Consider the following 15,016-nt stretch of genomic DNA (forward strand, 5'->3'; position numbering starts at 1 on the left):
GGGTCATTCTAGACAAATGGACAGTCAGCTCCATGGTGGATAGACTGGTCAAAGAGAGAGTGAGAGAGAGAGAGGAGAAACAGCCTAGTAACCGCTCTTCGCTCCTCTCCCCCTCTTACTCCAACTATCCCATTATATCTCTCTCTATATAAAAGTCCTTACCAAAATAAAGGAAGATCTTGAGTAAATGAGGGATACAAAGTATAATGAAAGCAGGTGCTTCCACAGTTCCAGAGTTATTAAAGCAATTAACATCCCATCATGTGTCAAAATGCTCAGTTTACCATTATTTTGAGGGGTCTCAAAGGCTGTGTGTGTGTGTGTGTGTGTGTGTGTGTGTGTGTGTGTGTGTGTGTGTGTGTGTGTGTGTGTGTGTGTGTGTGTGTGTGTGTGTGTCAGTAATCAGATCTCAACCCAAATGAATACTTATGGGAGATTCTGGTTGCTTGGCTACCCAAACTCCTTGCTCTGGCCAAACGCTACGCCACGCCCACGGACGTTCATTTCTTCTCCACAATGAGTCTGGATCTGAGTACCTCCTCGATCATTTCTAGGCTGTCTGATTGGTCCCAGAAACCGATGGGTGGGGCCAGAGCCAGAACACACATGGATAAAGTGGTGTTTTCGAAAATTCCCTAACCCTAATTCATCATTGGCTTTGATTCTCTGATTGGTTAGAGATGATCCAATTGCTGATGAAATTATTTTATACAACCCTCATTTTGACATCACCACAAATGACTTAAATGATGGCAGTCTCAGATTGAAGTATGTAGTAAACATAGAGCAGCGGAAGAATTAAGTTTAAGTCATCAGGCAAAGATTCTGGAGCGGCGCCTGGGACAGCATTTTCCACCGCCATTAACAAAACACCAAATTATAAACATTCTTGTGGTAGAATGGTGTCGCAGACACTTGTAGAATCTATGCCAAGGCCCATTGAAGTTGTTCTTGTGGCTAGTGGTGGTCCAATTACCCTATTAAGATACTTTATTTGAGCATTTACCTGTATATGGCTTTCTCTTTCTCGTCCTCTATTTCTGTCTCTCTCTCTCTTCAACAATAGTATTCAGTAGTCCATATGTTGAATCAATGAAGCTAGTTGACCTGAAACAACATGCTAGCTACAGTACATACACAGCATAATATAGAGCAGAATCACAGTTATAAATCAGGACACTATCATGCCACCATGTTCTTTGTCAAGTAAATATTCAAAATAATCCTCCCACAACAGCACCTCATCCTGCAGCGTGGCGGAGTGAATTTCATTTCACCTCCTACCTGATTATAGTTTCTGTATAAACCCCTCTTTTGACAGAGTCTGCTTCACACCTCCGAGCCACATAACCCATCAAGTGAGAACAGTTGGAGAGCTCATTTACTGGCAGATGTGAAATGGCCATGTGGGCTTTTATAATCACTCATATCTCCATCTCCCACTTCATATCTGTATATACATATATACAGTATATATATATATATATATATATAGAGAGAGAATGGTCGTGTTCATGTGTGTGTGTGTGTGTGTGTGTGTGTGTGTGTGTGTGTGTGTGTGTGTGTCCAAACAATTCTCCCCTCCTAACGATAGCTCTAAACTGTAAACAGATCATCTGAACACATTAGCCAGGCGTTCAATAGAGACTGGTTCTGCCAATCACCTCCATTTCATACCTAACCACTAACTCTCCCCCGCTCCGCTCAATGATCCGCTTTGCCACGCATCTAAGTAGCTCGCAATTCTCTGCCGCAAATCTTCTTATTTACAAATTATTTGAGGGGAGAGGAAGCAGGGCGGTGGAGGGATCTATTGTTCTGTGTGTGTTGTGTCAGGCTTTTCTGTGTTATTGACAGGCTCTTTTTCCTGAAAGCTTTTAGAAAGTTGTTGTGTGAAGGACTGGGAGTATTTATCATTTTAGTCTGCTGTACATACTCATTAGATACTAAACTGCTGACTTCCCCTCCATACATACAACCCTATGACCAACACACCTGACCTTACCTTCGCTCAGTTTATCAGAGCTTCCAGAGGTTATACCCTATTGATGAACACACAGTAGAGGCTGACTGGAACAGACGAGCGATACATATCCTCCTATTCTAAATCAATCAAGCCTCCAGGAGGACTGTGCAAAGCGCATCTGTTTAGATAACGGTATACAGGCAACATATAGACAGCAATTCTAGATATGGATACTGACATGATGTCTTTTGGGAGATAAAAAAAAAACAATCAGATTGTTATTCTTGATTAACACAATGTCCACAGCAACAAGCTGAAGGGGTGGGCCCTGCCTGCCTGCCTGCCTGCCTGCCTGCCTGCCTGCCTGCCTGCCTGCCTGCCTGCATGCCTGCCTGCCTGCCTGCCTTCCTGCCTGCATACCTGCCTGCCTGCCTGCATACCTGCCTGCTTGCTTGCCAGCTGCCGACGTCTCTACCTCCACCAGGCTCCAGTCTTTATCCCAGAAACAGTGATAGAATGTGATGAGATATATATACAGTGCCTTGCGAAAGTATTCGGCCCCCTTGAACTTTGCGACCTTTTGCCACATTTCAGGCTTCAAACATAAAGATATAAAACTGTATTTTTTTGTGAAGAATCAACAACAAGTGGGACACAATCATGAAGTGGAACGACATTTATTGGATATTTCAAACTTTTTTAACAAATCAAAAACTGAAAAATTGGGCGTGCAAAATTATTCAGCCCCCTTAAGTTAATACTTTGTAGCGCCACCTTTTGCTGCGATTACAGCTGTAAGTTGCTTGGGGTATGTCTCTATCAGTTTTGCACATCGAGAGACTGACATTTTTTCCCATTCCTCCTTGCAAAACAGCTCGAGCTCAGTGAGGTTGGATGGAGAGCATTTGTGAACAGCAGTTTTCAGTTCTTTCCACAGATTCTCAATTGGATTCAGGTCTGGACTTTGACTTGGCCATTCTAACACCTGGATATGTTTATTTTTGAACCATTCCATTGTAGATTTTGCTTTATATTTTGGATCATTGTCTTGTTGGAAGACAAATCTCCGTCCCAGTCTCAGGTCTTTTGCAGACTCCATCAGTATTTGGCTCCATCCATCTTCCCATCAATTTTAACCATCCCTGTCCCTGCTGAAGAAAAGCAGGCCCAAACCATGATGCTGCCACCACCATGTTTGACAGTGGGGATGGTATGTTCAGCTGTGTTGCTTTTACGCCAAACATAACGTCTTGCATTGTTGCCAAAAAGTTACATTTTGGTTTCATCTGACCAGAGCACCTTCTTCCATATGTTTGGTGTGTCTCCCAGGTGGCTTGTGGCAAACTTTAAACGACACTTTTTATGGATATCTTTAAGAAATGGCTTTCTTCTTGCCACTCTTCCATAAAAGGCCAGATTTGTGCAATATACGACTGATTGTTGTCCTATGGACAGAGTCTCCCACCTCAGCTGTAGATCTCTGCAGTTCATCATGGGCCTCTTGGCTGCATCTCTGATCAGTCTTCTCCTTGTATGAGCTGAAAGTTTAGAGGGACGGCCAGGTCTTGGTAGATTTGCAGTGGTCTGATACTCCTTCCATTTCAATATTATCGCTTGCACAGTGCTCCTTGGGATATTTAAAGCTTGGGAAATCTTTTTGTATCCAATTCCGGCTTTAAACTTCTTCAAAACAGTATCTCGGACCTGCCTGGTGTGTTCCTTGTTCTTCATGATGCTCTCTGCGCTTTTAACGGACCTCTGAGACTATCACAGTGCAGGTGCATTTATACGGAGACTTGATTACACACAGGTGGATTGTATTTATCATCATTAGTCATTTAGGTCAACATTGGATCATTCAGAGATCCTCACTGAACTTCTGGAGAGAGTTTGCTGCACTGAAAGTAAAGGGGCTGAATAATTTTTCAGTTTTTGATTTGTTAAAAAAGTTTGAAATATCCAATAAATGTCGTTCCACTTCATGATTGTGTCCCACTTGTTGTTGATTCTTCACAAAAAAATACAGTTTTATATCTTTATGTTTGAAGCCTGAAATGTGGCAAAAGGTCGCAAATTTCAAGGGGGCCGAATACTTTCGCAAGGCACTGTATATATATATATATATATACACTACCGTTCAAAAGTTTGGGGTCACTTCGAAATGTCCTTGTTTTTGAAAGAAAAGCTAATTTTTTGTCCATTAAAATAACATCAAATTGATCAGAAATACAGTGTAGACATTGTTAGTGTTGTAAATGACTATTGTATCTGGAAAGAGCAGATTTTTTGATGGAATATCTACATAGGCGTACAGAGGCCCATTATCAGCAACCCTCACTCCTGTGTTCCAATCGCTCGTTGTGTTAGCTATTCCAAGTTTATCATTTTAAAAGGCTAATTGATCATTAGAAAACCCTTTTACAATTATGTTAGCACAGCTGAAAACTGTTGTGCTGATTAAATAAGCAATACAACTGGACTTCTTTAGACAAGTTGAGTATCTGGAGCATTAGCATTTGTGGGTTTGATTACAGGCTCAAAATTACCCTTTGCCTTGATGACAGCTTTGCAAACTCTTGCTATTCTCTCAACCAGCTTCATGAGTTAGTCACCTGGAATGCATTTCAATGAACAGGTGTGCCTTATTATAAGTTAATTTGTGGAATTTCTTTCCTTCTTAATGTGTTTGAGCCAAATAGTTGTGCTGTGACAAGGCAGGGTGGTAATCAGAAGATAGCCCTATTTGGTAAAAGACCAAGTCCATATTATGGCAAGAACAGCTCAAATAAGAAAAGACAAATGACAGTCCATCACCACATTAAGACATGAAGGTCAGTCAATGCGGAAAATTTCAAAAACTTTGAAAGTTTCTTCAAGTGCAGTCACAAAAATCATCAAGCAATATGATGAAACTGGCTCTCATGAGGACTGCCACAGGAAAGGAAGACCCAGAGTTACCTCTGCTGCAGAAGAAAAGTTCAATAGATTTAACTGCACCTCAGATTGCAGCCCAAACAAATGCTTCACAGAGTTCAAGTAACAGACACATCTCAACATCAACTGTTCAGAGGAGATTGTGTAAATTAGGCCTTCATGGTTGAATTGCTGCAAAGAAACCACTACTAAAGGACATCAATAATAATAAGATACTTGCTTGGGCCAAGAAACCCAAGCAATGGACATTAGACTGGGGGAAATCTGTCCTTTGGTCTGATGAGTCCAAATGTGAGGTTTTTGGTTCCAACTGCTGTGTGTTTGTGAGACACAGAGTAGGTGAATGGATGCTCTCCGCATGTGTGGTTCCCACCATGAAGCATGGAGGAGGAGGTGTGATGGTGTGGGGGTGCTTTGCTGGTGACACTGTCTGTGATTTATTTAGAATTCAATGAACACTTAACAGGCATGCATACCACAGCGTTCTGCAGCGATATGCCATCTCATCTGGTTTGCACTTAATGGGACTATCATTTGTTTTTCAACAGGACAATAACCCACAACACACCTCCAGGCTGTGTAATGGCTATTTGACCAAGAAGGAGAGTGATGGAGTGCTGTTTCAGATGACCTGGCCTTCACAATCACACGACCTCAACACAATGGAGATGGTTTGGGATGAGTTGCACCGCAGAGTAAAGGAAAAGCAGCCAACAAGTGCCCAGCATATGAGGGAACTCCTTCAAGGCTGTTGGAAAAGCATTCCTCATGAAGCTGGTTGAGAGAATGCCAAGAGTGGGCAAAGCTGTCATCAAAGCAAAGGGTGGCTACTTTGAAGAATCTAAAATCTAAAATATAGTTTGATTTGTTTAACACTTTTTTGGTTACTACATGATTCCATATGTGTTATTTCATAGTGTTGATGTCTTAACTATTATTCTACAATGTAGAACATAGTAAAAATAAAGAAAAACCCTTGAATGAGAAGGTGTGTCCAAACGTTTGACTGGTACTGTATATATTACAGTATAATAGAAGCACATAATTAGTATTATTAACATAAACATTGAATGTTACTATTCTTCCAAATTGTCTTACATGTCTTTCCATTCCATTTACTCCATTCCAGCCATTATTATGAGCCGTCCTCCCCTCAGCAGCCTCCGCTGATGTTAGCTGTATACTGCGTTGTGTCCTCAAAAAGGATAACCCTAACGACGTGTAAAGCAGGATAACACCGTCTTTAAACAGAGCAGGGAGACCTTTCACAACTGCAGCCAAACGAAAGCTGCTCCTTTAACAAGCATTCCACTAATCGTGTGTTTCTGCTCTAGTAGAATAAAGCAGTGTTCATACACCGGCGTGAGGAGGCGCTTTCCGCTGTCAGTGGTGCTGAAGCTTTCCATCTGGGCCTGCAACGTATAGCCGGCGTGGCCGTCCTAGCGAGGCATATAAGGGGTAGTTTAAAGATTATAACTTTGTGAACACAAGTGTAAGTGTATAGAAAGCGTATCTTCAGACAGAAAGATTATCCGGGGGCACACACAGAGATGGATTACCAGGGGGGAGGAGGGGAGAGTGTGGTTGAAGCACAGACGATATGGAGGACTTAATGCTTCCCGACAACTCTCCCCGTTCTACTGTTAGTGAGACAGCGCTGTCAGATTGACGTGTGGTAGCAGCAGAGGCCCAGCTTGTTGCCATAGTGGCAGCTTGTGCGGATGCTGTGTGCATTTCAATCAGGGCCTCCGTGTGTGTGTGTGTGTGTGTGTGTGTGTGTGTGTGTGTGTGTGTGTGTGTGTGTGTGTGTGTGTGTGTGTGTGTGTGTGTGTGTGTTTCTGAAAAACTGACAGGCTACAGTTACAGTGGACGGGTGAATACAGTGTGATGTATAATTCCTTAGCGGGATAAAGTAAATGACAGAAATCACATGAACGACTGTGAAGCAGTGAGCGGGTACAGATAATTGTATACGGTGGCTTGCGAAAGTATTGTCCCCCTTAGCATTTTTCCTATTTTGTGGATTTACAACCTGGAATTAAAATAGATTTGATTTACACAACATGCCTACCACTTTGAAGATGCAAAATATTTTTGGGGGTGAAACAAACAAGAAATAAGACAAAAAAAACTGAAAACCTGAGCGTGCATAACTATTCACCCCCCAAAGTCAATACTTTGTAGAGCCACCTTTTGCAGCAATTACAGCTGCAAGTCTCTTGGGATATGTCTCTATAAGCTTGGCACATCTAGCCACTGGGATTTTTGCCTATTCTTCAAGGCAAAACTGCTCCAGCTCCTTCAAGTTGGATGGGTTCCGCTGGTGTACAGCAATCTTTAAGTCATACCACAGATTCTCAATTGGATTGAGGTCTTGGCTTTGACAAGGCCATTCCAAGACATTTAAATGTTTCCCCTTAAACCACCAGAGTGTTGCTTTAGCACTATGCTTAGGGTCATGGTCCTGCTGGAAGGTGAACCTCCGTCCCAGTCTCAAATCTCTTGAAGACTGAAACAGGTTTCCCTCAAGAATTTCCCTGTATTTAGCGCCATCCATCATTCCTTAAATTCTGACCAGTTTCCCAGGCACTGACGATGAAAAACATACCCACAGCATGATGCTGCCACCACCATGCTTCACTGTGGGGATGTTGTTCTCGGTGTGATGAGAGGTGTTGGGTTTGCGCCAGACATAGCATTTTCCTTGATGGCCAAAAAGCTCAAATTCAGTCTCATCTAACCAGAGTACCATCTTCCATATGTTTGGGGAATCTCCCACATGCCTTTTGGCGAACACCCAACATGTTTGCTTCTTTTTTTCTTTTTTTTCTGGCCACTCTTCTGTAAAGCCCAGCTCTGTGTAGTGTACGGCATAAAGTGGTCCTATGGACAGATACTCCAATCTCCGCTATAGAGCTTTGCAGCTCCTTCAGGGATATCTTTGGTCTCTTTGTTGCCTCTCTGATTAATGCCCTCCTTGCCTGGTCTGTGTGTTTTGGTGGGCGGCCCTCTCTTGGCAGGTTTGTTGTGATGCCATATTCTTTCCATTTTTTAAATAATGGATGTAATGGTGCTCCATGGGATGTTCAAAGTTTCTGATATTTTTTTATAACCCAATCCTGATCTGTACTTCTCCACAACTTTGTCCCTGACCTGTTTGGAGAGCTCCTTGGTCTTCATGATGCCGCTTGCTTGGTGGGCCTTTCAGAACAGGTGTGTATATATATATATATATATATATATATATATATACTGAGATCATGTGACAGATCATGTGATGCTTAGATTGCACACAGGTGGACTTTATTTATCTAATTACGTGACTTCTGAAGGTAATTGTTTGCACCAGATCTTATTTGGGGGCTTCATAGCAAAGGGGGTGAATACATATACCAGTTTTCCGTTTTTTGCATTTTTTTAAATACATTTTTGAAACAAGTCGTAACCGGCCTAGCGTCGTCCGGGTTAGGGAGGGTTTGGCCAGTAGGGATATCCTTGTCTCATCGCGCACCAGGGACTCCTGTGGCGGGCCGGGCGCAGTGCGCGCTAACCAAGGTTGCCAGGTGCACGGTGTTTCCTCCCATTGGTGCGGCTGGCTTCCGGGTTGGATGCACGCTGTGTTAAGAAGCTTGGCTTGGTTGGGTTGTGTATCGGAGGACGCATGACTTTCAACCTTCGTCTCTCCCGAGCCTGTATGGGAGTTGTAGCGATGAGACAAGATAGTAGCTACTAAAACAATTGGATACCACGAAATTGGGGAGAAAAAAATAAAAAAATATAAAATTACAGGTTGTAATGCAACAAAATAGGAAAATTTCCAAGAAGGGGTGAATAGTTTTGCAAGACACTGTATGTACAGTTACAGTGCCCCCTGAAAACTGCTGATCACATTTTCTACCCTTTTACACGTGCGTTCTTTAGAACAGTGAAGGCCTTCAGGGCTACGCAAGTGCACAAGGTAGCCTATATACATGTGCAATACTATACACTGATAGCCTACCCTATGTTTTTCTATAGGCCTATACAGAGTCTTGCCTTGGAGTCGAGATTGGAAGAGATGTGCTCAGTTAGAACAATGCATTTCTTTAAATGGTTGCTAATAGTAACGTGTCAGGACTCACAGCGTACAATGAAAGGCAAGATCAAACACAAGCATGTATCCTTTGCGTCACGCTGCTGGCTGTCACCATCATTAATGGCTGTGTTCAATGGTTGCGTAGGCATTGACAGCACTGTACTCATATTCAACTACATGGCTTGGTTGAGTTTCGCGCGCATTTCGTCAATCAGGATTCATCCTGATTTTGATTGTGTCTATAACAAGATTGGGTCTTGTGTTGATGTCGGCCATGAATAGGCCTATATGATCCAAATATCTATGTAACTAACATTAATGTGAGGTAATGATCAACAAGGGCGCCACATTGTTGCCAACTGTTGCAAGATTTTTGACTACATGCTCTCTCTCATTCTCATTCTCTCTCTCGCTCTCTCTCTCTCTCTCTCTCTCTCTCTCTCTCTCTCTCTCACACACACACACACACACACACACACACACACACACTACGTTTATTATGCAAACTTAGAAATATCAGCACCATGGCAACAAGTTCCACCAATAATTTATTCTCCAACATAAATGATTCACCAACAACCCGGCACATGGTATGAAGACATAATCAGACACTGCTATTTGGAAATGTTGTTTTTCCTCCATCGCAAATTTGAAACAAGGTCCACAAATGATGATCAAATCCAGCTATGCGAGGATAATTGTAGGCTATATATGTTTATATATGGACTGCAGTTGTACTAGTCTGCTGTCGGATCATTCTGCATGGAAATGATGTCATGCATAAAGGTTTCGAGGACAAAATAGATAAGGCAATGTCCCTAGACAGCTGTGATAAACAACACCGTGCAAAGGGGTAGCATTGAGGGGATGTGGCTCCGGGGCGCACGAGCTCACTCTAAAAAGTCTGGGACAAGAGGACCCGTGGGGTCACGGCAACACGTCCACTAGGAAGTATACAAGACAACTATGGCGCCAAGCCATGATATGGCTACAGTTAGAGAGTTAGGGAAGAGCTAGGCTACTACATCAAGACAGTAAGAATGTTTAACAGAGAAAGAAAATAACAATCTTACCAAATCTTAAAACGTGTGGCATCCCGCGAGAATATCCCACACATAGTAATAGCAGCAGTAGAAGCCTGACGGTGCACCTGAATCTCGCTTTACTTATGAGCGGGGAGGTAATCTTCATGGTGTCTGTGTGATGCCACAGTATTTATTCCCTGGATCGGTAGATTCCCCCAAAATGTTTATTTTGACGTTAAGCAGGGTGACGGCCCACGCGCAAGATCACGGCATGGTCAGTCAGGGAGAAGGTATCATTCGTTTCCCCAGATCCATTAGCAAGCGCTGCGTGTCCAGCTCACTGCGCCAAGAAACAACCTTCCCACTCAGCTAACGGTGGGGCATCCATGTTAGTCTGGGCAAATCCGGGAGAAATCCATTCACGGGCGGTCTGAAAGAGAGATGGACATGAAAAGAGGGAGAAGGGGGTTTTGAGTTGCCCAGTCAAAATCCCGTCTCTAGAGACGAACGCTGGCAGAATTGCAGCAGGCTAGCGAGCCTAAACCTTCCAGGCAGTCTCAGCTGTCTGAAGCTAGCATTCTGCTGCACTGCCGCACAGCATCTGACGTCGAGCCAAGATTAGTGTGAGCGCGAGAGAGACTGGGTATATTTCGCAGGTGCTGCCGAACACACATCGCTTCCGATCCATATCTGACATCGAAATGGCAATCTTTCCCCGGGTGTCTCATGCTGGCACCCGGTTCTCTCGCTATGTTATTCACGGTTTTGCTCGGTTCATTCAATGGCCGTGGCTGCTGCCAGTGGACTGGTGCCATGCCCGAGCGGTTTTAAAATCAATCTTTGATGTTAAAAAGATTGCCTCTCTAGATCGGAATTGCTCAGCCTTGGAGTCGTGTGAGAGGTTTGTGAACCAAAACTGTCACAAGTCCAATTTTGATGAATAGCCTATTGCTGAGCTGATCATTTATTTCACCGAGCTATGCTGTCACTGAGAAAGACGTGCTTTTCGATTGTCTAGTTCTGCTAGTTTTGGCATTATACACTCGTAGAAAAAAGGTTCAGAATAGAACCAAAAAGTGTTATATTTCTTGCTTCATATATGGCACCCCTAAAGATTATATTTAGAACCCTTTTATAGGGTTCTATTATCAGAACCCCAGGGGTTCTTCTTCACTGAACCACAATTGGTTCCATATAGGGTTCTATATGGAACTAATTTCGCTTCTATAAAGAACCTTTGGGGGTGCCATATATGATGCAAGCATAGAACCCTTTTTTGGTTCTATCCAGAACCTTTTTTCTAGGAGTGTACTGTTAGACAATTGTCAATAACATGGGCTGAAGATTATAGCATTGTAGAACTTTCATTTAAAAATGTATTTTCGAAGTTGTGAAATAGATTTATTCTCAGCTCATGTAATTAAAACGTTATACAGCCAATATCAAAGTAGGCTTGTTGTTCAATTACTTGTGAAGTTATACAATTAGAATGCCATGATTTTTTTGTCATCAATTAACTTCAAATTTCAAGAATCTGTGTTCTGTTTCATAGGCCTAAGTCTAGGAATATGATTACATATGACAATTATATTGTCTTGAGTCGTTAAGTCGTTAAGCAGAGTCTTTAAGATATAGATAACACCTAAAAACCACTTTAACATTGTGTTTGTCATACAATCTAAACCCCAGGACCATAAAGGGTACGACATCACGTTTGAAACGGACTAGCCTATTCTACACACAGTCCAAAAGTACAGGCAACAGTTATTAAATATTCATTACACTTGGATGTCATGTTTATCTCTAAAAGCATAATACTGTTTCATTCATGTATATGTATTAATTATATAGATACTAATCATTAGCATATTATTTGTGTCATTAGGTCTATACAGTAGATGCAATATATTTGTGTTCCTTTTCACTAAACCCACGCCAGGTGTAGTTGTATTCACCTTCACTGGCCATATCTGTAGGATTGTGCAGCGTGGATTTCAGCACCATGGACAGCGTCGCGGTAACCTTCGAACACTAATCGAATTAGACCTAACTTTACATATAGCCCAACCAGTGTTTGGTTGAGGATAATATTAATGTTTCTTTGTCTTTCTTTTTTTCACTTTGAAAATTCAGAGTTGCATATAGCCTCTGTCGTCATTTAATTAACAGCTCCCGAGAGCATTCGACAAGTATTTCCGAACAGGAGAGCTGCTTGCGTCTGCGTTTCAAGCCGCCCGAGAAATATACGAGGGGCTGTGAAGCACCTTTATTGCAGTCAGTGTTTGAGACTGCTGCACCAGAACCCGGGTGGATTTTCGATGGTGTAGCCTCCAATGGCGTCACTAATATTTTCAAGTCATGCAAATTGACTCAATCAGCTTGACTGAAAGTAAGACAAACGCCTACTTAATAACTCCTTTCTCCGTTTGACAAACCGACCCATTATCTGTTTTTCCAAAGACTGGTGTGATCGGATTCATTCTCTTATGTTAAGCCATATGATGTCTCGTTTAATTCCTTGTGTAACGTGCACATATAGCTAGGTATTTAAATGTTGACTTAAACCCCGAGTGCCGTCCCATGTCCAAATATGGGTAAGAAAGTGTCTTTTCACTCTCCCTCAATAATAAATAATACAAATGTGCCGAGATGACCCAGTGAAAAGACAACGGTCGACAGGGATTTATGGTGATTCAAATGTAATTAACCTATAGTGCCTAGGTGTCATAAAATGTACATTTAATGGGGTGACGGATATGGATAAATGCTTCCGAGGTATTTTTGAGGATAAACGCAGTGACTTTTAACTGTTTACTTGTTTATAAAGAAACAATATACGCCTCGTTTCTATTTAAACTAACCCGTTCCAATATATATATTTTTCCATCTAGTTTTGGAATACCATTCAGCTGACCGAGTATGAGGAAATTACGCATGGGATCCATGAAGATAAATACAATTACACTGAAATGTTTTGTATTTTTTTCTTCGGCCATTACTAAATGAAAACATTGTCAATGTCATATTTTAACTTTTGTAGGCTAAGTCAAATGCTTTAAAACGTTATACACATAAAGCCAGTGGCGCGCAATGAGCGAATCAGTTGGCACGGATGCCATTTGTAAACGCAAACTATTTCAGCAGAGATTCTTATACATATCCCAGTTTAACGACCAGCCTTTACTGGTTACTTTGTAAGAGCTTTCCAAATAGCACTTTGGGCATCATCGGTGCTGTTTTATGGCACTGTGCAATTAACCATCGACCATCTGATCATGAACTTGATTTAAGGCTGTGGTGCGCGCGGGTTATGTGCTCATCAGCTGTGGAATTTACATGCGCAGCCAGTCGGTTCCTTTCCACCCAGCTTGATTACACATTATATATGGATCATTCATAAAGCGGATAACTTCAACGCCACTGTCAGCCACGATTTGTACGGTATACATTTAATGACCCCATTAATGTATTTTCAACCCCACGACATTGTATGCATCAGCAACGAGAGGAGGGACTCGAGAGGGGACACGCATTTTAAATAGGAGTCGAAGGAAGACATACAAGTATCTACAGGGTTTTGTCCTATTAACTAACAAGTCGTAACCTTTTAAGACATTTTCATTGTTTCTACTGGCAGAGGTGCGCAGAGCGCACATTGACACGACGCGCCGCATTCCCAAAATATAAATACAGCATTCAACTTCAAGTAGACTAGTGTAAATGAACCTGTGTAGATCGGGAGGCTTAGTGTGATGTATAATCGTCACGTTTTGTGTAATTTCTTCGATAAAAGAGACGAGGTGGATAGCTTAATTCTCTCACTTCTGTCTCACCTGTAAAATCCAACATACTAGGCATTCGAACCTTACACGCCCAAGCAGAGGGGAGTACAAGCTGTGAAATTGCACAAATAACGGAAAGACAATCATAAAAAATTTAAAAGGATGCGACGCTTACCTTCCAATAGAATGAGCTGAGAAAGTAGTTGATTTGTTCCGATAGAGAGACGAGCCAGATCGGTTCCTTCAGACTCGCGTCTTGCTGCGCTCCGCTCCGGCCGTGGGGAAGACACGCCTCCTGTTGGTCGAAAAAACACACTGCTTAAAGCAACAGGGGACCTGCACAACGACCGATGGATGGACCCGACCCAGCGCCCGGTGGATCCCCAAGTCGAGGTGAGGTGGGGAGACCTGTAGCATGGGGAACAGGGGAATCAATGAATTAATTATTTCATCCATACCACTGAATTCAACTTATATGCAAAACCGTGTGAGTATTTATTTGAGCTTTAATTGATCAAATGGAAAAACAATACGAGGATGGTGCGTATCAAAATGTTAAGCCCCTGGGAGTGCCATGTAGGACAAGTGAAATGGGAGTGCCATGTAGGACAAGTGTAATGGGAGTGCCATGTAGGACAAGTGTAATGGGAGTGCCATGTAGGACAAGTGGAATGGGAGTGCCATGTAGGACAAGTGTAATGGGAGTGCCATGTAGGACAAGTGTATGGGAGTGCCATGTAGGACAAGTGTAATGGGAGTGCCATGTAGGACAAGTGGAATGGGAGTGCTATGTAGGACAAGTGTAATGGGAGTACCATGTAGGACAAGTGTATGGGAGTGCCATGTAGGACAAGTGTAATGGGAGTGCCATGTAGGACAAGTGTAATGGGAGTGCCATGTAGGACAAGTGTATGGGAGTGCCATGTAGGACAAGTGTAATGGGAGTGCCATGTAGGACAAGTGGAATGGGAGTGCCATGTAGGACAAGTGTAATGGGAGTACCATGTAGGACAAGTGTATGGGAGTGACAGATGGGAGTGCCATGTAGGACAAGTGTAATGGGAGTGACAGATGGGAGTGCCATGTAGGACAAGTGTAATGGGAGTGACAGATGGGAGTGCCATGTAGGACAAGTGTAATGGGAGTACCATGTAGGACAAGTGTATTGGGAGTGACAGATGGGAGTGCCATGTAGGACAAGTGTAATGGGAGTGACAGATGGGAGTGCCATGTA

General features: G+C 42.6%; 1 protein-coding gene across 1 annotated transcript in view; it reads right to left on the reverse strand.

Moving 5' to 3' along the window:
• LOC139423656 (glutamate receptor ionotropic, kainate 2-like) overlaps window positions 1–14,017 on the reverse strand; it is a 217,856-nt gene extending 203,839 nt beyond the window's left edge. Inside the window, exons 1-2 of the mRNA XM_071175266.1 lie at window positions 13,958–14,017; window positions 10,049–10,430 (exon numbers count right to left, since the gene is read on the reverse strand). Coding sequence (XP_071031367.1) covers window positions 10,049–10,166 — 118 coding nt within the window. The 5' untranslated portion in view covers window positions 10,167–10,430; window positions 13,958–14,017. The remainder of the gene's footprint in view (window positions 1–10,048; window positions 10,431–13,957) is intronic.
• Between the last annotated feature and the right edge of the window lie 999 nt (window positions 14,018–15,016).

The sequence above is a fragment of the Oncorhynchus clarkii genome, chromosome 2 (assembly GCF_045791955.1).
Source record: "Oncorhynchus clarkii lewisi isolate Uvic-CL-2024 chromosome 2, UVic_Ocla_1.0, whole genome shotgun sequence".
NCBI classification, from domain to species: Eukaryota; Metazoa; Chordata; class Actinopteri; order Salmoniformes; family Salmonidae; genus Oncorhynchus; species Oncorhynchus clarkii.